Source organism: Monodon monoceros, unplaced genomic scaffold (genome assembly GCF_005190385.1).
Source record: "Monodon monoceros isolate NGI ecotype Baffin Bay Population unplaced genomic scaffold, NGI_Narwhal_1 Super_Scaffold_9, whole genome shotgun sequence".
NCBI classification, from domain to species: domain Eukaryota; kingdom Metazoa; phylum Chordata; class Mammalia; order Artiodactyla; family Monodontidae; genus Monodon; species Monodon monoceros.
Window position 1 is genome coordinate 30,772,402 of NW_021703786.1, and position 20,759 is coordinate 30,793,160.

The 20,759-nt window shown below is 52.4% G+C and overlaps 1 protein-coding gene and 1 long non-coding RNA gene across 5 annotated transcripts; one reads left to right on the plus strand and one right to left on the minus strand.

The window, feature by feature from the left end:
• The first annotated feature begins 294 nt into the window (after window positions 1-294).
• On the plus strand, window positions 295-14,769 carry FADS6 (fatty acid desaturase 6). Of its 2 annotated transcripts, XM_029212244.1 has the most exons (6): window positions 295-516; window positions 1,175-1,341; window positions 10,518-10,698; window positions 11,980-12,167; window positions 13,600-13,779; window positions 14,371-14,769. In XM_029212244.1, the coding sequence occupies exons 1-6, from the start codon at window positions 354-356 to the stop codon at window positions 14,518-14,520; spliced, it is 1,029 nt and encodes a 342-aa protein (XP_029068077.1). In that variant the 5' UTR covers window positions 295-353; the 3' UTR covers window positions 14,521-14,769. The 2 variants fall into 2 exon arrangements, with proteins under 2 accessions (XP_029068077.1, XP_029068076.1); XM_029212243.1 differs by lacking the exon at window positions 295-516 and having other exon boundaries at window positions 639-1,341.
• LOC114889208 lies at window positions 7,269-20,336 on the minus strand. 3 transcript variants are annotated; one of them, XR_003791986.1, is made up of 4 exons: window positions 20,257-20,336; window positions 12,482-12,639; window positions 10,232-10,382; window positions 7,269-8,845 (listed from the first exon to the last, which is right to left on the minus strand). It is a non-coding gene; the product is annotated as an uncharacterized LOC114889208 (long non-coding RNA). The 3 variants fall into 3 exon arrangements; XR_003791987.1 differs by lacking the exon at window positions 20,257-20,336 and having other exon boundaries at window positions 7,269-8,500; window positions 8,725-8,845; window positions 12,482-12,959; XR_003791985.1 differs by lacking the exon at window positions 20,257-20,336 and having other exon boundaries at window positions 12,482-12,959.
• Between the last annotated feature and the right edge of the window lie 423 nt (window positions 20,337-20,759).

The window sequence follows — 20,759 nt, forward strand, 5'->3', positions numbered from 1 at the left end:
GGGCCTCCCCTGGCGTCTCTGTGCCCCCGCCCCGCCTCCGCCGGGGCCGCTGGACCGCGAGCTGCTTCTGGCTCCGGATGGCCTCCCCACCCCCGCACATCTGCGCGCTCGTCCTGCGGCGATTCTGGTCCTGCCCGCCTGGAGGGTGGCCCCGGGCCGGGTCGCCGCCGCGCTCGGCTGCAGGAGCCCTGGCGCCCGGCACGCGCCCTTACCGGGGGGCGGGGATCCCAGCCGCGCGCGTGACTCCGCCCCGGCCCGCCCCGGCTCGCGCTCTGCGCTTAGCCCGCCCGGCGCCGCAGACGCTCCGGGTCTTCCGAGTCCTCCGCGGGCGCCGAGCCCGCCGCGCGGAGCCCATGGAACCGGCGCGGGGCGCGCTCCGTGCGAGCGGCGGGGCCGAGGCGCTGCTGGGCGAGCTGGAGGTGCGGGTCCAGGACGTGGTGAGGGTGAGCTCGTGGTGGGAGCGCCACGGCGTGGACTGCGCCATCCTCGCGCTCAGCCTCCTCGCCTTGCCACCCGGTGAGGGACACGGGGCCAGGGCGATCAGGGGCCCGGCTGGGATGGGGGCGGTGGGAGGCGGGGGAGGGAGACGGAGAGGGCTGGGGGGCGGCGGGGTGGGGTAGACGGTGCGTGCCCGGGACCCCAGGACAGAGGGTCAACCCCGAAAGTCTAGTTGGGGTGTCCTGCCTGTGTCCCCAGAGGAGCCCTGATGGCGCGAAGGGCAGTGGAGGAGAAAGTTGAGCCGAGTCAAGGAGAGGCAGGGAAGAATGAGGTGGCCTGGGGAAGGAGAGGATGCTCCAAGGGGACACCAGGGATGGGGTGAGGGGAGTGAGAGGGAGGATGGGAGCGTTCCCTGCACTTCTGGCCTGGACCCCCCACCATGCCCTCCACACCATCACTCCTCTGGCTGGGGCGCAGAATCAAGACTCCCAGCGTCTCCTTGGTGAGTGAGTGGGGCTGTTTTGTCCCAAATCCGGTAGAGAGAGCCAACCCATGCCCCTCAGGCCATCATGGGACCTGCCTCACCGCTGTTTGTGGCAGTCCTCAGGACTGGGCCCGCTTTGGCCTGGGCTCGCAGGGATGCGGGCTGGGTTGTTTGGGCCCAGATCTCCAAGAACCAGAGAAAGGCCCTGCCCTTACCACTCCCCCCTACACCAATTCTCCCTTCTCCATGCAGGGTTCCTGTGCCTGCGCTCTGAGAATCTCCTGGCCTTTGCCCTGGGCGTCACCATCTTGGGTGTGTGCCACTACACGCTCACTGTCAAGGGCAGCCACCTTGCCACTCATGGTGCCCTCACCGAGTCCAAACGCTGGAGCAAGATCTGGGTGCTTTTCTTTGTGGAGGTGAGCGTGGGACTGGGTGGGAGCAGCTGCTGGTACTGTGTGTGAGAATCTAGGTGTGTGCAGCTGTGTGTGCCCTCGAGGGCCGGCAGCTGCAGTTGTGGTCTGTGGGCCCAAGTGTGCAGCCTTCACTATGGTGGGTGTGTGTCTGTGTGTGTGCACGTCCCCAAGCCCTTGAGAGGGTAGAGGGCTGCATGAGGAATGATGAGTATTTAACTGTGGCAGCCGATGTGGTCTGAGCACCCATTTCTCCTGGGGGCACCGGCTCGCCTCTCTGCAGCCCTGGGCCAAGGGTGGTAGAGCTTCCTCCTCCCACCAGGATGCCTGTGGTTGGCAGGTCCTGGCTACACCTTCGGGGCCTCCTGGTTTTGCAATCAGGGTTTAGGATGTGAACCACAGACCAAAGGGCAGGGAAGCAGGGGACTGGTGTCACAGCACCCCAGCTCTCCCATCTCAGGACACCTGACAATGGCCAAGTCATCCTAGAAGCCCCCTGTTTCCCCAGGGCTGTACCAGGAAGGTGCCTCCTCTCTCCTGACCCTTGGCCCCCCTGCTTCCACTGCCTCCCCATGCTGCCTCAACCTATGGGCATGGTCAGGAAGGCAAAGGTTTCTGGCCAGGTTGCCCTTCTCTCTGGACTGGTGTCAGGCCTTCCAGTTCTTCTGAGAGCCCCTTCCCTCCTTTCCAGGTGGCCTCTCCCATGGCCACCCAGGTCCCTTATGAACTAAAATGAAAGCTGGTACCAGAAACAGCCCTTTTTTGCCAGGAACTGGTTACCATGACCAATTAACTCAATTATTAACTTTTTTAAAGAGCTTTTATTTATTTATTGGCTGCGCCTCGTGGCATGCGGGATCTTAGTTCCCCGACTAGGGATCGAACCCGTGCCCCCTGCAGTGGAAGTGTGGAGTCTTACCACTGGACTGCCAGGGAAGTCCCTCAGTTAACTAACTTTTAATAAAGTTATATAACTTTATAAAACTCTACGTAACTGTACATACACACACACACACACACACACACATACACACACACACGACGTTTTATAAAATTATACTGCATCGGTTGGGTGAGAGGAAGCATTTCCTACCCAGAACTCTCCATTGCCCTCATTTTCCCCAAACCCATCTCTCCCACCTGCACACATTTCTTTTTCTTTTCTTTTCTTTCTTTTGTTTTTTAGAATTTATTTATTTACTTGGCTGCACGGGTCTTAACTGCCGCTTGCAGGATCTTTTTTTTTTTAGTTGAGGCATGGGAACTCCTATTAGTTGCGGCATGTGGGATCTAGTTCCCTGACCAGGGATCGAACCCAGGCCGCTTGCATTGGGAGCGTGGAGTCTTAGCCACTGAACCACCAGCGAAGTCCCTTGCACACATTTCTAAAGTGCCAAGGACAAGGGGGAACCAATGGGTCCTCAGGGTCCATTTCAAGACACTCTCCTTCCCGGGGACCCCTGGGCACTGGTCCCACCCAGACTCTAAGGTGCAGGCCCAACCGTGGAGCCAGGGTCAGATGCCCCCTAAGTTTGTCATCACAGGCAGGGGAGGAACCGGGCATGTTAGGCAGTCACATGGGACATGAGAGGGAGGGTTAGCTCTGTGTGGATTTGACAAAGCTGTACTGAGTCCCAGGGGCCTGGGGGCAGCTAAGAAGGAGGAGTCTTCCCAGGCTCCCCAGCAGGAGGGCTCCAGGCGAACAAGAGCGCGTGGCCCACCCTGAAAGACCCAGGCAGCCTGGTGGCTGTACCTCCTCTTGTCCCCTGGGACCCAGGGCAGTGGCCTCATCTTTGCCTCCTTGTCCCTTTAGCTCCTGGCACAGGGCTGAACTCAATATTTGTTGATGATGACCCTGCAGGTGATGGGGGGACAAGGTCCAGGGAAAAGCCAGCTGCTGGAGGGTCACAGCCTAGAGGTGGGTGAGCCCCCCCATGGTGGGGGGGGCTTGGTTGCCACCCCCGTGTTGTGACAGAGGCTGCTATGCTGCAGTCAGCTGCGGGCAGGTCACAGATTTCTCAGATGGCCAACCTGAGTGGGAGGCCTCCACTTTTCCACGCCCCCATCAAGGCATGGCCCTGGCCACCCTCTGGGGAAGATCCAGCTCCCAGTGAGAAGGAGGGGTGACTCTACCTCCTCAGCCCATGGCATGGCGGGGCGAGTGGAGTCCTGGGTCTTGTCCGCCAGGCAGGGGACAGCGTCAGGGGCACTTTGGACACAGTGGCTGCCTTTGGACCAGCATCTAAGTGTTAGTTTCCTCACCTAAGAAATGAGAATAATGTTTCCTCCCTCATGAAGCCAGCATGAGGATTAAACGAGACATCCCAGATCTTCATTTAGGGTTTGGGCTTGACTCTTCAATGTTTGCTTCGAAGTAACAAGTTTCTTTTTTTTTTTTTTTCCTCTGGAGGGAACACAGTCAACTGCAAGGAAAGGGTTAGTAATTTAAAAGAAAAATTTATTTATTTATTTATTTTGGCTGCGCGGGGTCTTAGTTGTGGCACTCGGGATCTTAGTTGAAGCATGCGGACTCTTAGTTGCAGCATGCAGGATCTAGTTCCCCGACCAGGGATTGAACCTGGGCCCCCTGCATTGGGAGCGTGGAGTCTTACCCACCGGACCACCAGGCTAGTCCCAGGGTTAGTGATTTTTGTTGTTATTTGTTTTGTTTTCTCTGTTAGCGGTTTATTTTTAACTGAAAGGTTGACCAACTTATGCAAAGCTCAGTGGAAGTGTGTGTGTGTGTGTGTGTGTTGAGGGGGCTGTTTGTTCAGGCCCTGGACCACCACCTGTCCTTTGCATCACGCAAAGGACCAGCTCTCGACATGCAGGATCTCAGCGGACGACCTGGGACCCTCTTGGATCCCTGGCTCTCCCCGTCTGCCACGTCCTGTTGTCTCTCTGTAATCCTCCTCTTGTTGGCTGCCTGTGCTTTTCCCAAACCGTGACCCTCAGGAGGCAGCATCACTATAGAAGAATCTAGTCCGCTAGTTGCAGCCTCAGGTGTCAGCTGAATGTCACTGGCTTTCCTGGGGCAGCCAGCTTTTGCCTGGTTTGTCTGAAGGTCTGCTGTCAAGGGCTGGGGGTGAGACAGGTCACTGTGACCCATCAGATCTGAGGGGAGGAGCTGGCAGGATGGACGGGGTGGCTGACATCCAGGTTGCTGTTGTTTTTCTGCAAAAGTATCCAAAATCATACACCAGGAAGTTCACCCACACCAGGATGAACTTCCCTCTGGGCCCATTTCCAGTCTACACCAGAATGTTCCATTTCCCCTACTAGTGTACTTCTGACCCTCTACCTTGGCCGCTGATCACCCTGGCCTGGGCTATGTCATAGGGACTACTAGTTATATTCTCGGGGACTGTCAGTCATATCCTTGGTCAGTCAAAGGCCACAGGAATGTGGGGGGCAGGCTGGGGCGGGCAGGCCCCCATGTTTTAAGTACTGAAGCTTGGGAAAGATTTTTTTAAAATTTATTTTATTTATTTTATTTTATTTATTTATTTTATTGAAGTATAGTTGATATACAATGTTAATTTCTACTATACAGCGAAGTGATTCAGTTTTCCATATATATATATGTACACACACACACATTCTTTTTCATATTCTTTTCCATTCTGGTTTATCACAGGGTATCGAATACAGTTCCCAGTGCTATACAGTAGGACCTTGTTTATCCATGCTATGTATAATAGTTTGCATCTGTTAATCCCCAACTCCCAATCTATCCTTCCCTCATTCCCCCCTCCCCCTTGGCAACCACAAGTCTGTCCTCTATGTCTGTGAGTCTGTTTCTGTTTCGTAGATAAGTTCATTTGTGTCACATTTTAGATTCCACATATAAATGACATCATATGGTATTTTTTTCTCGTTCTGACTTACTTCACTTAGTATGATAATCTCTAGGTCCATCCATGTAGCTGCAAATGGCGTTATTTCATTCTTTTTTATGGCTGAGTAGTATTTCATAGTATATATATACCACATCTTCTTTATCCATTCATGTGTCACTGGGCATTTAGGTTGTTACCCTGTTTTGACTATTGTAAATAGTGCTGCAATGAACATTGGAGTGCATGTATCTTTTCGAATTATAGTTTTCTCCAGACACATGCCCAGGAATGGGATTGCAGGATCATATGACAACTCTATTTTTAGTTGGGAAAGATTAACTCCTGCAGTCAAGAGGGCTTTAGGGACTCCCTTGCAAGTCACTCACTATCAAGATGTTCCCCTGAGTAGGAGGGAACAGGCTGTACCAGTTACTAAGCTCCACTGTGTCTCAACTTCAAACCCTCCTTCTGAAGTAAGCTTTGTGATACGGGGGTGGAGCCACAGATGGTCCACAGAGAGCACAGGCCAGCTCTGCCCTGGGGGAGGGGTGTCACCCAGGGAAATGCGGTCACCTTCGTTCCAGTCCCATGTGGTGGTGGTGGAAACAAAGCCGAGAACCCCCAGCCTGGTCATGATGCTCGAACGCTCCCTTGCCACGAATTCAGGGTGGCTGTTATCCTCTGGGCTGCCTCTAATCTTTCTGTTTGGCCCCTTCTGCCCCCCGAGGGGTGGTAATCTGAGTTTGCACTGCTGTGATTTTTAAGTTTTTTAATTAAAAGAATTATTTAGCAGGCAAGCTCAGATCTGCAGTACAAAATATACTTAAAAAAAAATAAAACCTTTTTATTTTTGAAAAAATTATAGATTCATAGGACATTGCAAAAATAGATCAGAGAGGACAGAGGTCCAGTGGATCCTTCACCCAGTTTCTCCCGATAGTTCCATTTATGTAAATGTCATTCAACAGCAAACCCAGGACGTTGACATTGGTGTATGTGTGTGTGTTTGTGCCATTTTATCACATGTGCAGATTTGCAAAATGTACTTTAAGGGTTCTTGTGGTGATGCCAACTCCTGAGTTGTTTGTACATTACAGCGCTCAGGGACTCCTGAGGGTCTCTAAAAGCCTGCCTCTGGGTGGGCTTGGCCCCCGGAGGCCAAGGACCCAGGAGCAGATCAGGCGGTCGTCTGTGGGGGGCAGCACTTAGTCTGAGTGTCCCTAGGGGGAGGGGCTTGGAGAGAAAAGGGTGGAGCTGCTCCCAGGGGCCCAGTGCCTGCCCATTTGGGAGGGGAGATTGGAGGGAGGCTGGGTTTGCTGCGGAGCTTTGGGGGCTGAGACAGTGTTGGTCCCAAATGTCAATAGTGCCAAGAACCCCTGGTGAGAGTGTCCAGAGGAGACACTGCCAGGACAGGGCTCCTGATCTCAGGCCCAGAAGCGGGGAGGTGGCTGGCTGCAGGCTGAGCAGAGGTACAGATAAAGGCATGGATCTGGGAAGAGCATAGTGCATGAGGGACCCACAGAAACCTGGAGTCACTAGAATCTCATGGGGACTCTGGAGAAAAGGGGAAAAGGAGGCCCATGGGCCAAGCAGAGGAGCTGGGAGCTTCTAGGGACGAGGCCTGAAAAGGGAAAGAATTTCATGAGAGCCGCTTGATAGGATCAGAGCCGACCACATCCAGGCCGCTCCCAGCAGGATGAGGCACTCCAGGCTCCTCTGGCTTCCGCCCTCACCGCGGCCCCTCTGTTATCCGAAGGTGCTAACACATCACTGTTAGCAGGAGAGCCCGCGTGGTACCCGAGGACTCGCGCTCAGGGACTTGTGTTCTCACTGAGTAGGGCTGCCAGATGTAGCAAATAAAAATCCAGGATGCGGGACTTCCCTGGTGGCGCAGTGGTTAAGAATCCGCTTGCCAATGCAGGGGACCATGGGTTAGAGCCCTGGTCCGAGAAGATCCCACATGCTGTGGAGCAACTAAGCCCGTGCACCACAACTACCGAGCCTGTGCTCTAGAGCCCGCGAGCCACAACTACTGAGCCCACAAGCCACAACTACTGAGCCCGCGAGCCACAACTACTGAGCCCGCGTGCCACAACTACTGAAGCCTGTGCGCCTAGAGCCCATGCTGTGCAACAAAGAGAAGCCACCACAATGAGAAGCCCGTGCACCTCAACAAAGAGTAGCCCCCATTCGCCACAACTACAGAAAGCCCGTGCACAGCCATGAAGACCGAACACAGTAAAAAGAAAAAAAAAAAAAATCCAGGATGCCCAGTGAACTTTAGTCTTCAGATAAACAAGAAATGCAGGCAGTGTTTGGGATATATGTCTATAAAAAATGATTGGTTGTTTATCTGAGATTCTAATTTATGTGGGTGCCCTATACTTTATCTGACAAACCAATTGCTGAGGCCTGTGGAGCCTCAGAAGCACCCCACCACCCTGCAAACTCTGAAGCCAGTGTGAAGGGGTTGCTCAGCCCTGGGATCAGTGAGCGAGGGTCTGGAGGGAGGAATGGAAGCTGGGCAGACTCCAGCCTGGAGTCCCTCCTGCCTGAGGGATGCTGCCGCTGTGACGACCCCCAGCCCCTCTTTCTCAGCTGGTCCATGCCTGTGGCCCTCTTCTCCTGCCCCATCTCTGGAGTGACCCCACCCTGCGCCGGGCCTCGAGCTGGAAGCTTGGCCCTTGTGTTGATGCCTCCTCCTCCGCCCACTCCTCACCTCCCCCAGTGGCCACACCTACAGCCTCCGGCCCGTCACCTGCCTCGTCCTGCCCCTCCCCTTCCAATCCAGTAAAGTGGCCTATCTGAAACCCAAGTTTGTGTCATAATCTTATAATGATGGTTTTTAATCCTGCAAAGTATTGTTTGTGTAAAAGATAAAAGAGGAGAATATCAGATAACTACCTTTGGCTGCTGGCAGAGGTCTGAGGATGCTTAAGTGAAAAAACAACTAAATGAGTGAATGAGAGGCCTGGGGCCTCTGATTTTAGCTGAGAGGGGATGTCCAGAGGAATTATACTGACATCCGCCCCGCACACACTCTGGCCACTTGCAGAGCCTGAGTGCGGCTAAGAGGTCTAGGCTCTTAAGTCTTCCTGAGGGTACAGAGGGTAGCAGTATCAAGAAGCTTCTGGAACTTTCTCTGGGTCTGGATGGGAAATCCTCTTGGGTGAGACCTGTAAATAATCCTGTACGGCGGGATCATCTGTGGCACGTGGCTACATCCTCCCGCCCCTTGATGGGTGCAAGTGAGACACACCGCAGTCCATGTCCAATCTCTCCTTCTCCCAAACCCACCGCGTTCCTTCTTCTTCTGGAAAGAACATCTAGATGGGAGGGAGAATTCTAGTCTTACAGAAACAGCCTCAGATCTCTTCTTAGTTATATAAAAAGGCAAAGCACACAGACTCTGGAAGCCTGTGCTGAGTCACAAATCATGTGTTACGTCTGACCACACAGGTGGCTCATCCCCGTCCCGGACCCCATTCCCAGGTCTGGGCACGTGGCTGAGCACCTGGCCCTACCAGGCCCCTGAGGGTCAAGTTCTTACCAGGCTTGGTAGGGTTCAGGCCCCAGGTTGTTTCTGGCTTGGCTACTCAAAGTGCGGTCAGCGAGGAGATGTGGAGCTTGGGCCAGAGGGAAGAGCAGATCGCTGCATTCAGCTGACATTTCTTGAAGAAAGAAGCAATGCAGACAGGATCGGCCCTCAGAGCAGAAGTACGAGGAAGGAGCAGTTAAAAACAGTCGCTTCTTCTGGTTACAGAACCGTGAGATTCAAAACACACTTGCAGGCCTTGGAGAGAGGCAGGCTGGCCTCTGAGGAGGTCCTGGCAGACCCCGGCGGAGGCCCCTTTGTTGAACCAACTGCCTGGCCCTCTTGAGCAGCAGGTCCTTCCAGACCACCAGGCCTGGAAGAGACATCACTTTAACTGACAGGCTACCTGCCCACCTTCTGCAGCCTCCCCCAGGTTCTGTCCCTTTGCAAGGTTACGAAACCAGAGATAAAACCCACCCCTTTGTGAGTTACATCATCTGAGAGCAAAGCACCTCTCCTGTTTTTGTGAACTCCACAGGCACACCGTCACTGAATCAGCATTTACCTTCACATCCTCTACCTTGAGAGGGGCCCGTACTGTGTTGGTTTGACTATCTTCCCCTGTCTGTTATGAAACTGCTGTTGTGACATCATATCCTACTTTTCGGCTTCATTTCATTCCAAGGGAGAGAGTCTCTGCAGACAGTGGGAAGACAGTGTCGTTCCTTATCTGTCTTCTCGCGGTTTTGTCTCTTCTGCCTGGACTCTAAGCCTGGGTTCATGCTCTGTTGCAGTGACTCATCCCAGGGGTTTTATGCCTTATCTTGGATGGAACCAGGGTTCAAATCCCACTTCTGCCACCTACTTAGCTGAGTGAGCTGGGGTGGGCATGTGGCCTCTATCTCAGTTTCTGCTTCTGTCAGCTGTGAATAATAACAGCACTGATAATAATAATAATAACAACCCCCCCACACCCTGCCAGGCTTAAGATTAATGAGTTACATGCGTAATGTGCAGAATGCTGAACACTCAACTGTGTTCTGCTGTCTGTATGGGGCTCACAGTGACTGGCATTGGGAAACCCTTCACGTCCTCCTGGAAACAGGCAGGCAGCATCTTCAATAAAATTAGCAACATCTTCTGGCTTGGATAAAATACTGGAAGAGGCTGACGGCTGCATGTTCATTTGCATATATTTGCATAAGAAACGCCTTAGCGCCTCTTTCACATTCAGAATGACTGCTCTTGGAGTCTGAGCTGCTGCCGCTCACTGCCAGCTTCAGAGAATCCCACAGTGGGTCACGCCAGGGAAGAGTCACCCCTAGGAAGAAGTGAACTCTTGGTCCCCACCGGGGCACCCTCATGGACAGTTCAGAAGATGGCCTTTCTTCGCCCCCAGGCCACTCCTGCACCCCTGCCCCCACTGCTGTGGGCCCCGAATGCAAAGCAGTGTTATGAAGGTACAGACGTTTCAAAGATAAACCCTCACAAAATAATTGGCAACACATGCCAGGAGCTTTACCTGCAGTGTGTCCAGTCCTCAGGCTTGCAGGCTGCAGTCACGGGGGGCTGTGCACGCCAACTGCTTTGCACGCCAGGTGGACGCAGTTGCTTTGACTGGCTGCCACTCTGTGGTCGTGGATCCCTGAGAGTTGATGTTCAAGGCTGATGAGCTGTGGGTGGAAGGCAGGAAGGCCCTGGAAATGCGTGGTCTGGGGAGGGAGGGTGTTTTCAAGGCTCCGAAGATCCTGCTTTGCTCGCCTGTGCCTGATACAGACCCCAGCGCCCTTTCTGGCTCCCTCCTCTAGGTATGCACGTCCTTCACTGCAGAGCACGCCAAGTACGGACACGTCAAGATGCACCACGGCTACACCAACGTGCTGGGCCTGGGGGACTCAAGCACGTGGAGGCTGCCTTGCCTCAACCGCTACGTCTACATGTTCCTCGCTCCTCTCTTGATCCCCATCATAACCCCACTGGTGGCTGTCGGTGAGTATGCCAGGGCTGGGCCCTGCAAAGATCTGGTTCCCCCTTTCCTTCCTTCCTCTCCTGGCTTCATGGAAGAAGTGAGAAGCCCTGAGTTAAGACCAGACAGAAACTTTCTGAGACAGCCAGGCAGGGTGGAAAGAACCTTGGTCCTGGGGCCAAGTCTGGCTCTGCCACTTACTGGCTGGTGATCACAGGCAGGTAACCTAACCTCTCTGAACCTCAGGTTCTTACCTGCTCCTCAAAGAGGGTGTGAAACAATTCTACTTATTATATGAGGGATCTAAAGTAGTCAAACTCATTGAAGCAAAGAATAGAATGGTGGTACCAGGGGCTGAGGGGAGGGGAAAATGGAAAGTCCCTGTTCAATGAGCATGAAGTTTCAGTTTTGCAAAATGAATAAATTCTAGAGATTTGCTATATAACACTGTGCCCAGAGACAACAGTACTGTACCGCACACTTTAAAACCTATGTGGATAAATCTCATGTTAAGTGTTCTTACCACAGTAAAATAAAATAAAAATTTAAAAAACTCTGTGGCTCTCTGAGAAGACTAGAAAGTTGCATGGGAAGGCATCAAATGCCTAAATAAATAAATGAATAACCTTTACTCTTCATATTTGATATACAAGCCTCATTTACCATCATGTTACCTCTGACAACAATCAGAGGTTGTCTATTTAATAATCCCTGATCATGTTATAAACATTCACTTGTGTTATTGTTTATTAAATATCTTTTTTTCTAAAAAAAAAAAAAAAGGATGGTGTGAAAGCATAATGAGGTCATAGATATAAAAATGCTTTCTAAATGCCTCGCACTCTATTGCGTGTTATAATTTTTAGTATCATAGGAGCAATATCATATGGTGGAAAGAGCAGGGGCGAGGGGACAGCCAGACCTGGGCTCAAGTCCCAGGCCACCACTTACTATCAGACCGACCTTGGTCAGGTTGCTTAATGCTCCGTTTTCTCATCCATTAAATGGGTGAGAACAACAAAAAAAAAACAAAATACAAAAGGGAATTCCCTGGAGGCCCAGTGGTTAGGACTCGGTGCTTTCACTGCTGGGGCCCGAGTTTGATCCCTGGTCAGGGAACTAAGATCCTGCAAGCCGCGCGGCCAAAGAAAAGAAAATGGGCGAACCTACTTTTCAGGGCTGTGTATGGATGAACTGAACACCTAGGTCACCCTAGTTTTGTGCTATTGAGCCACCAGGGAGCCAACTCATGTTGGATCAGAACCTCGCCGACCCCTCCCTCTATCTCTTGCCCCTTCTGGCAGAACGGCTGAGAGAGGTGGAGCTCGGGACAGCCCTGCGGACGCTTGGCCTGATTTCCCTGGGCCTTTATTCTCACTACTGGCTGCTGCTGAATGTGTCTGGCTTCCAGAGCCCCAGCTCAGCCCTGGTCTGCATGCTCATCACCAGATCCCTGCTGGCCCACCCTTACCTTCATGTCAACATCTTCCAGGTGAGGCCTCCCCCACCCTGAGTGCTGGGGGGCTACAGGGATCACTCTCCAGGGTGCCTGGCGCAGGCTGGACCCTAGGTTCCGTGGGGAGAGAGAGGCCACCTGAGGAAGCATCCCTCCACCTCCCCCGCCCACCCTCTCTCTTCCTTTCTCTCTGTGGGTCATCACAGAGAGTTTTGATCCCAGGTAAGGAGCTTCTCTTCAACACTGGCTGCCATTCACACACAGATCAGAGATTTATTAAGAAGCTTCTATGTGCAGGTTACTAGACTAAGTTCTGTGGGGACACAAGTGAATAGGACCCCAGATCCTACCTCCAGGGCTCTTACTGTGATAAGCCCAAGGGCCATCGCAGAGGTCCCAGCGCACACGTGTCGAGGCAGGTGGATGCAGGAGCTGGAGACGAAGGTCTTCATGGGAGGCCAGCAGCTCAGCACTCAGTTCTGGGCCATTTCCAGGGATGGTCACCTCCCTGCTCCCGGGACAAGTGAAGACCCCGGGTTAGAGCATCCTGCATATGACCATCCCAGCACTTACCACACCGCCGTTAATGACTGAATCCCATGACATAATCCCATAGTTGTGTCCCATCTGCTTGTCCTGCTAGAGCAGAAGCTCCCGTTCACTTCCGCATCCTCTAGACCGAGGACAGAGCCTGGCAGAACAGGTGTTTTTATACATCTTTGTTTTTTTTTAAAATACATTTATTTATTTATTTATTTATGGCTGTGTTGGGTCCTCGTTGCTGCGCGCGGGCTTTCTCTAGTTGCGGCGAGCGGGGGCTACTCTTCGTTGTGGTGCGCCGGCTTCTCATTGCGGTGGCTTCGCCTGTTACGGAGCACGGGCTCTAGGCACGCGGGCTCAGTAGTTGTGGCTCACGGGCTTAGTTGCTCCGCAGCATGTGGGATCACCCCGGACCAGGGCTCAAACCTTTGTCCCCTGCATTGGCAGGCGGATTCTTAACCACTGCGCCACCAGGGAAGCCCTATACATCCTTGCTGAATGAAAAAATACACGAGGATGCGCAAACTTGATCTTGAACCATGAGCAGGATTTTGACTGGTGAAAAAAAGCAGAGAAGGGTCTCTTTGGGATGCAGGCACAGGGACATGAGGGATGGCGGTGGGCAGTCGTGGGCTTAGAGGACCACGAGATCAGAGAGGCGCCCAGGCCAAGCCCTTCATTGCACAGATAGGGAGAGGGACCCAGAGACGGGCGAGACTCAGCGAGGGGCACAGACAGGGTCGCATCGCGGCTGGGTGGAGGGCCTCAGCTTCCTCACGCCTCTACTGGGTCCTGCTGGAGTGGGAGGTGAGGAAGGCGGCAGAACCCACGGTCCCCGGGTGCTATAGCTGAGGATACCTGAGGCGGGGTGGGGAGGCACGGGGCTGCCCGGCCCAGCCGCAGGGCGGGACCCTTGTGTCTGTCACAGCACATCGGGCTGCCCATGTTCTCCCGGGACAAGAAGCCCCAACGGATTCACATGATGAGCCTGGGGGTGCTTAACCTGCCCCGGCTGCCCGTGCTGGACTGGGCGTTCGGCCACTCCCTCGTCAGCTGCCACGTGGAGCACCACCTCTTCCCCAGGCTCTCCGACAACATGTGCCTGAAGGTAGACGAGGGTCGGGCTGGGGGGGCTTGGATGAAGAAGCTATCTCAGGGTGGAGGGGGAGTCACCTTCAGGGTTCTCTAACCAACTGGCGTGGTCAGAGGTTCCCAGGAAGGTCAGTCCAGGGTACAGGCAGCAGTGTGGGTTTCTGACCAGAGACACCTGGTTTTCTTACTAGCCGTGTGGCTCTGGGCAAGTTAACTGAACGTCTCTGAGCCTCGGCTTCCTCATCTGTAAAATGGGACTAAGTAGTGCTTACGCTGACAGGCTTTGAGGATGAAATGAAGAAATGGATCTGAAATGTTGGGCCCTCCGTAGGTGTTTGGTGAAAAGGAGCTGTGGTTTATCCCTCTATGCAAAGGAGGACTGTCACAGATTCGGGAGCTCCAGAGAAGGGTGCTGGGGAGAAGCCCTCCCTTTCCCTCGCCTGCTGGAAATGGGAGGCGGGAAATCTCCAAGCCCCTCAGCTCCTCCAGAGCATCATGGGACAAAGCAGACAGGAGCGGGGGGCTGGGCAGAGGAAGGGTCCCAGTGGGGATGGGCCTGCCCACAGCCCCGGCTCAGTGGCCCCTCCTCCCGCCCACCTTCTGGCAGGTGAAGCCCGTGGTGTCCCAGTTCCTCCGTGAGAAGCAGCTGCCGTACAATGAGGACTCCTACCTGGCTCGCTTCCGGCTGTTTCTCCACCACTACGAGGAGCTCATGGTGCAGACCCCTCCCATCACAGAGCTGGTGGGGCTGCAGTGAGGGGCGGGACGGCGCAGTCACCCCGCTCTCCCTTCCGGGCCCACCCCCGGGGCTGGGAGGGCGAGGGCCCTTGCCCAGTGGGTGCGGCTCGGTTGCCTGGAGGCGGGCAGTGAGACGGGGAGCTCATGCTGGGGGGCCCGGGGGTCACCTGCCCTGCTTGCTTTTCCGGGTTTTGAGGAATACCTGGAGGAAAGGAATAAAGGTGGCTGGGCATTCCGGTCAGTCTGGACCTCAGCCAACTTCATCTCAGGACTGAACAGCCGGATTCCTCCCCTGCTCGCTCTGAGCCTTGGTAGGGCTACAGGGCGGGGGTAAGGAGGGGCCCTATGGAGGGGGCGGGCTAGGAGGGGACACCAGGAGAGAAGGGTCCGCTCCCTGGTGCCAGGGAGCCCCACACTTGGCCACTGCTGCTTCCTGTGCCCTTGAGATTCTGGCCCCTATGGAGCCCTCTCCCCAGGGACCACAAGGAGAGGTTACCTTTGGCAGAGACCTTCCTAAGCTTTCAGCCCAGAAGCCTGTGCAAGACACTGGCTCAGCAGCTCCCAAGACCCACAGCATCTGTGAGATCAAAGTGTGTGTTTTGTGGGGAGGGCACTCCCGGCGAAATAAGGGGAGCAAGGGTATGAATAGCTTTGAAAGTGACCTTGGCCAGCTCTAGAAGTCTGCTTTGTTCCATGATGTTTACAAGGGGTGGAAGAATTCTCAATTGGAAGAGAGAGAAAATTACTGGGAGGGTCGCTGAGGCTGAAGAGGGGTTCCGGGAACAGGGTCTGGAGGTCAGATGGCCTTAGAGAGGAGAGGAAGGAGGGGAAGGAGAGTGTGTGTGGGGTGCGGATACAAGAGCTGGGGGTCCAGGGCTCGGCTCGGCTGTGAAAGGATGGTCTGCAGCCTGGGAGCGAGATGGGAATATAAGAGAACTACTGGTGCCAGCCGCGGGAAGAGGTCCAGGTACTGGGGACACCACTGAGATTCAGCCCAAAGCGCGCAGCCTTGATTTGAGAGAGGGCTGGGAGCTGCCCTGGCTGGAGGCTGGATTAGAGGGTGGGAGGAAGGGCCCGGCTGGAGGCTGATGGAGGAACAGAGAGGGAGGCCCAGCCTGTGACAGGAGGCCAGAGCAGTTAGTTTAAAATACGGTTTCTCACCTCAGCACCATGACATTTTGGCCAGATAGTGCTGTCGCTGGGGGCCTGTCCTGTGCATTGTAGGGTGTTTAGCAGCATCCCCAGCTTCTATACACGAGGTTCCAGGAACCCAAGTTGTGACCATCAAAAATGTCTGCAGACACTGCCAAATGTCCCCTGGGGGGCAGAAATCATCTCTGGTCGAGGACATGCAAGTCTATTCTGAGCACACAATTGCCTTGTTTTTCAGTGAAGTCCTTGGACGAGGTGAAGGGTGTGGTGACCCTGAAGATGGGGAGGCTAAATGCCAGCAAATGGGATGGGCTGAGGGCTCAGAGGGCAGGTGAAGGCATTCTCTAAGCCGGGTCCTGTTAGGGAACCCAGCTCTGGTGTGGCCTTAGGTGGCTCTGCTGGGCAGCTGCCACTTGCCCGTCCAGAGCCATTACCTTCTCCTCCACCCTGCGCTCCTGTCCCCAAGCCCACACCTCCTGTCCGGCGCCCTCTCCTACAGCTACAGCTCTCACTACTTCTGAAACAGTCCCTACTTTTGCTCCTTCCGGGCCTGGGCTGGTAGTGGCTTCCAGCTATTGCTAGCCCTGGAGGGACTTCACCACACCCTGCATCCTGCTACACCTCTGCACAGAGTTCCTTCATTAAACTCTCTTCAGTCAGCCCCTCTGAGCATGCTGTCTGTTTCCTGCTGGGAGGCTGACTGATAGAGCAGAGGTTTGGATCCAAGCAGCCCTCTTGGAACGAGGCAGGCTTGGCAGCCTCCCCCGCTTACTGCTTTGCTATATGTTATCGCTGCTCTTTTGAAATGCATTAGCGACTCAGACGTGGCCTTAAGGACTGGGAATGCGATTAATCAAACTGCTTATTCTCCACAAGAAAAATGCAACATCAGAAAAGGCCCCATTGCACAGTCCTGGCTAATTATTAAAACCATCCTAGCGCTTCCCTGGTGGCGCAGTGGTTAAGAATCCGCCTGCCAACGCAGGGGACACAGGTTCGAGCCCTGGTCTGGGAAGATCCCACATGCCACTAAGCAACTAAGCCTGTGCGCCACAACGAGTAAGCCTGTGCTCTAGAGCCCGCGAGCCACAACTACTGAAGCCCGCGCGCCTAGAGCCTGTGCTCTGCAACAAGAGAAGCCACCGCAATGAGAAGCCTGTGCACCGCAACAAAGAGTAGCCTCAGCTCTCATTAACTAGAGAAAACCTGTGTGCAGCAGCGAAGACCCAATGCAGCCAAAAACTAAATAAATAAATTTATTAAAAACATAAAAATGAAACCATCCTAATACAATCAGTGACTCATTGTTATTGATCTGGGCCTGAGTGGGGAATGCGCTGCAGCTGGAGGCCCTGGTACCAGACTTGGCTGTACAAGAAGCACCCAAGAACACTCCATCACTTTGAAGCTTGATTTTCTGTTACGCTGGGATTGTGGCCGGGATTGCGTGGGGCTTGAGAAATGAGGGGAGATGACAGGAGTGAATGAAGCCCCTCTAGGGCTCTGCAGACACCTATGGTCTAATTAACAGAGGTGTATCGGAGGTGATAATGTTTACAATGATGATGATAATAGCTAACATCAATTCAGGACTTACAGCACATTTTCCCCTATGCTATCTAACTTTAATCTTTACAAGAAACTGGTACTATTTTCCCCTCACGTTACATATTGTGAAGATAAGCCTTAAAGAGATTAAACTTATCAATGTCATATAGCTAGCAAGTGGAGGAAGAAAGATTCAAACCTGGTGTGTCCAACTCCAGAATTCCTGCTCTTAACCACCAGACATACTACATCTGGGTAGGGAGCCCTATAGGGCTTGCTTGGGTGTCAGATCCTGAATCTCCTTCTCTTCCTCCCGTCTTAATAAATGGATCATTAAGACAAACTCTTTATGAACATCCATTATGTGCCAGGCACTGTGCAAAGCTCTGGGGATAAAAGAGTAAATGCGATTGGGCCCCAATCTCCTGGAGCTTACCTCTAGTGCAGGAATTGACAAACTTTTTCAGTAAAAGGCAAAATGGTAAATGTTTTGGGCTTTGTGGATGATATGGTCTCTGTCACAACTACTCAACTGTGCCATCAAAGTGCAAAAACAGCCAGAGACAATATGTAAAGAAATAAGCATCACTGTGTTCTAATATATTATATATATATATATATATATATATATATATATATATTTTTTTTTTTTGGCCATGCCGCGAGGCTTGCAGGATCTTAGTTTCCCAACCAAGGATCGAACCCGGGCCCCGGCAGTGAAAGCGCTGAGTCCTAACCATTGGCCCGCCAGGGAGGTCCTTAGAAGAATTTTTTTTAAATTTTATGTAGTTTTCACATGTCACAGAACATTATTCTTTACAGTTTTAGAAAAACTATTTAAGAATGTAACAGCCATGAACTTATGGGTTATACAAAAACAGGTGGTGGGCAGGATTTGGGCTGCAAACAGTAGTTTGCCTACTCCTGGTCTAGTGGAATGAGCACAAAACACAATGACTTATTAGAAATCAGAGCAGTATTTACCTCTGAGTACCAGGGAGGGGAAGTGACTAGAAGGGGCACAAGGAATTCCTGGGGGTGCTGGCCATGTTCTACTTGATCTGAGTGGTGGTTACATGGTTATATTTTGTGGTGACTCATCAAATAGTACACTTATGGTTTGTGCACTTTTCTGTTCATTGTACTTTGTAAAGAAAAAAATGTTGCCTGCCATTCCAGTTCTACAAAAATCAAGCCATTAGCTACTGCGGTCACCCACTGGCAATGGTCCCAAAGGGGAATTCAGGATGGGGAAAAACAGGAAGCATTCTGTGCTTTGGATATACTGGCCCCTAGATAGTTAATTTATATATCTAAGGAAAAATTTCAGTGACCCCATATTCTTGCATCTTACATGGAAAAGCAGTAAAAGCATTAACTCGAGATGTCTGTTCTTTGTGATTAGCAATACTCTTTTTTTGCTTGACTACATGTTTTTCCCAGCAAAAAAAGTTCATGTATATCCTGGCTCCTCCCTTACCTCTTTGGAGTAGTTTCTCAGAGTAATCGGAGAGGCTGTCTCCTGGGCTACAGTCCTCAGTAAGGTCCCGGAATAAAACTGAACTCACGATGTGTACATTGTGCATTTTTCTTTTAGTCGACAACTTCAATAAAAAAATAATTTAAGAATGATAGGGACTTCCCTGGTGGCGCAGTAGTTAAGAATCCGCCTGCCAATGAAGGGGACACGGGTTCGAGCCCTGGTCCAGGAAGATCCCACACGCCGCGGAGCAACTAAGCCCGTGTGCCACAACTACTGAGTCTGAGCTCTAGAGCCCGTGAGCCACAACTTCTGAGCCCGCGAGCCACAACTACTGAAGCCCACGTGCCTAGAGCCCGTGCACCGCAACAAGAGAAGCCACTGCAATGAGAAGCCTGTGCACCACAACGAATAGTAGCCCCCGCTTGCCACAACTAGAGAAAGCCCGCGTGCAGCAACGAAGACCCAACGCAGCCAAAAATAAATAAATAAAAATTAAAAGTTTATTAAAAAAAAAAAGAATGATAAAGCAGTGTAATAGGTAATGATGGGCTGGAGTGCTGCAGGGACAAAAAGGGGCCCTAACCCAGTTTGGGAGAGGATGGGTCAGGAAAGGCTTCTCCAAGGATGTGCTTCACAAGAAGGCCCTTGGGGGAAGGGTGGGGGAGGCAGCATCAGGATCACTGGGTCAGATGTGACTACGGACCTGTCATTTAAAAATACATCTCGTTATGATCCAGCAATCCCACTACTGGGCATATACCCAGAGAAAACCATAATTCAAAAAGACACATGCACCCCAACGTTCACTGCAGCACTATTTACAATAGCCAGGTCACAGAAGCAACCTAAATGCCCACTGACAGACGAATGGATAAAGAAGGTGTGATACATATATACAATGGAATATTACTCAGCCATAAAAAGGAACAAAATTGGGTCATTTGTAGAGTCGTGGATGGACCTAGACACTGTAATACAGAGTGAAGTAAGTCAGAAAGAGAAAAACAAATATCGTATATTAACGCATGTATGTGGAATCTAGAAAAATGGTGCAGATGAACCAGTTTGCGAGGCAGAAATAGACACAGATGTGGAGAACAAATGTATGGACACCAAGGGGGGAAAGTCGGGGAGGGGGGCATAGTGGTGGTGGTGGGATGAATTGGGAGATTGGGATTGACATATATACACTGATATGTATAAAATAGATAACTAATAAGAACCTGCTGTATAAAAAATAAATTAAATTAAAAAATACATCTTGTTTCTTGTGGATTTTTTTGCCTTAATTTTGATCTTCTGAAACACTGCATTACAAGGTTATTACTTTGATTACTGAGGTTTTTGGCGCCCCCTTAAATTTTGCACTCCAGGCCATTGCCTCATTCGCCTCACCCTATTCCAGCCTGCTGGACAAGGGTGGGAGATCTGGCTCTGCCCTTGGTACAGAGGGCAAGACGCTCCTCTCTGTTCCCTCACCTATGTAAAGGGGAGGACGATTTAAGCAACAAGATCTCCAAGGTTTAAAATTCTCCCTGGCCCAACCTGGACAGCATCTTATCGGGGTCAAACCTGTGTAACGCCCGGCGCCGGAGAAAGGAATGCCAGAAGTCCTGCCTGGAGACCCTTTTTCCAGACTTCCGGACTCTGTGGTTATTACCCAATGGGCGGGGAGGCTCGCTTGAACCTGGCTTGTGATTAGCTGAGATGGAAACGAGGCGGGGTTCGCTATCAAATGGGAAAGGCGTTCGCGTCATCAGCAAGCGACGACAGCTTCCGGGGGTGGGGGTAAGTAAAGTAAGCTCCTTTCTAATTGGTTCCTTCTTTCAGGCGGGCTTGAAACGGCAATGGGGATTTGCTCTCCTCCAACTCTAGGCTCCAGATAATTGGAGGGAGGGTAAAGATTACGGAGCAATTTATTGAGTCACATACGGCCCGGAAGTCCTGGGGGGCGGGCCCTCAGCGGAAGGGGGTGGACCGGGGGGGCGGGCTTTTCATTAGGGCGGCGGGATTCTTTCGTGTATGTGGGCGGAGCCGCCACGCTGTGCTTTCCTGGAGCGTGGGAGGCGGGATTT

Coding starts and splice junctions, on each gene's coding strand:
- FADS6 (XM_029212243.1), top strand. CDS start 991: ATGCCCCTCAGGCCATCATGGGACCTGCCTCACCGCTGTTTGTGGCAG. Junction 1,342..10,517: donor GGGTGCTTTTCTTTGTGGAG/GTGAGCGTGGGA, acceptor TCCCTCCTCTAG/GTATGCACGTCCTTCACTGC. Junction 12,168..13,599: donor TTCATGTCAACATCTTCCAG/GTGAGGCCTCCC, acceptor TGTCTGTCACAG/CACATCGGGCTGCCCATGTT.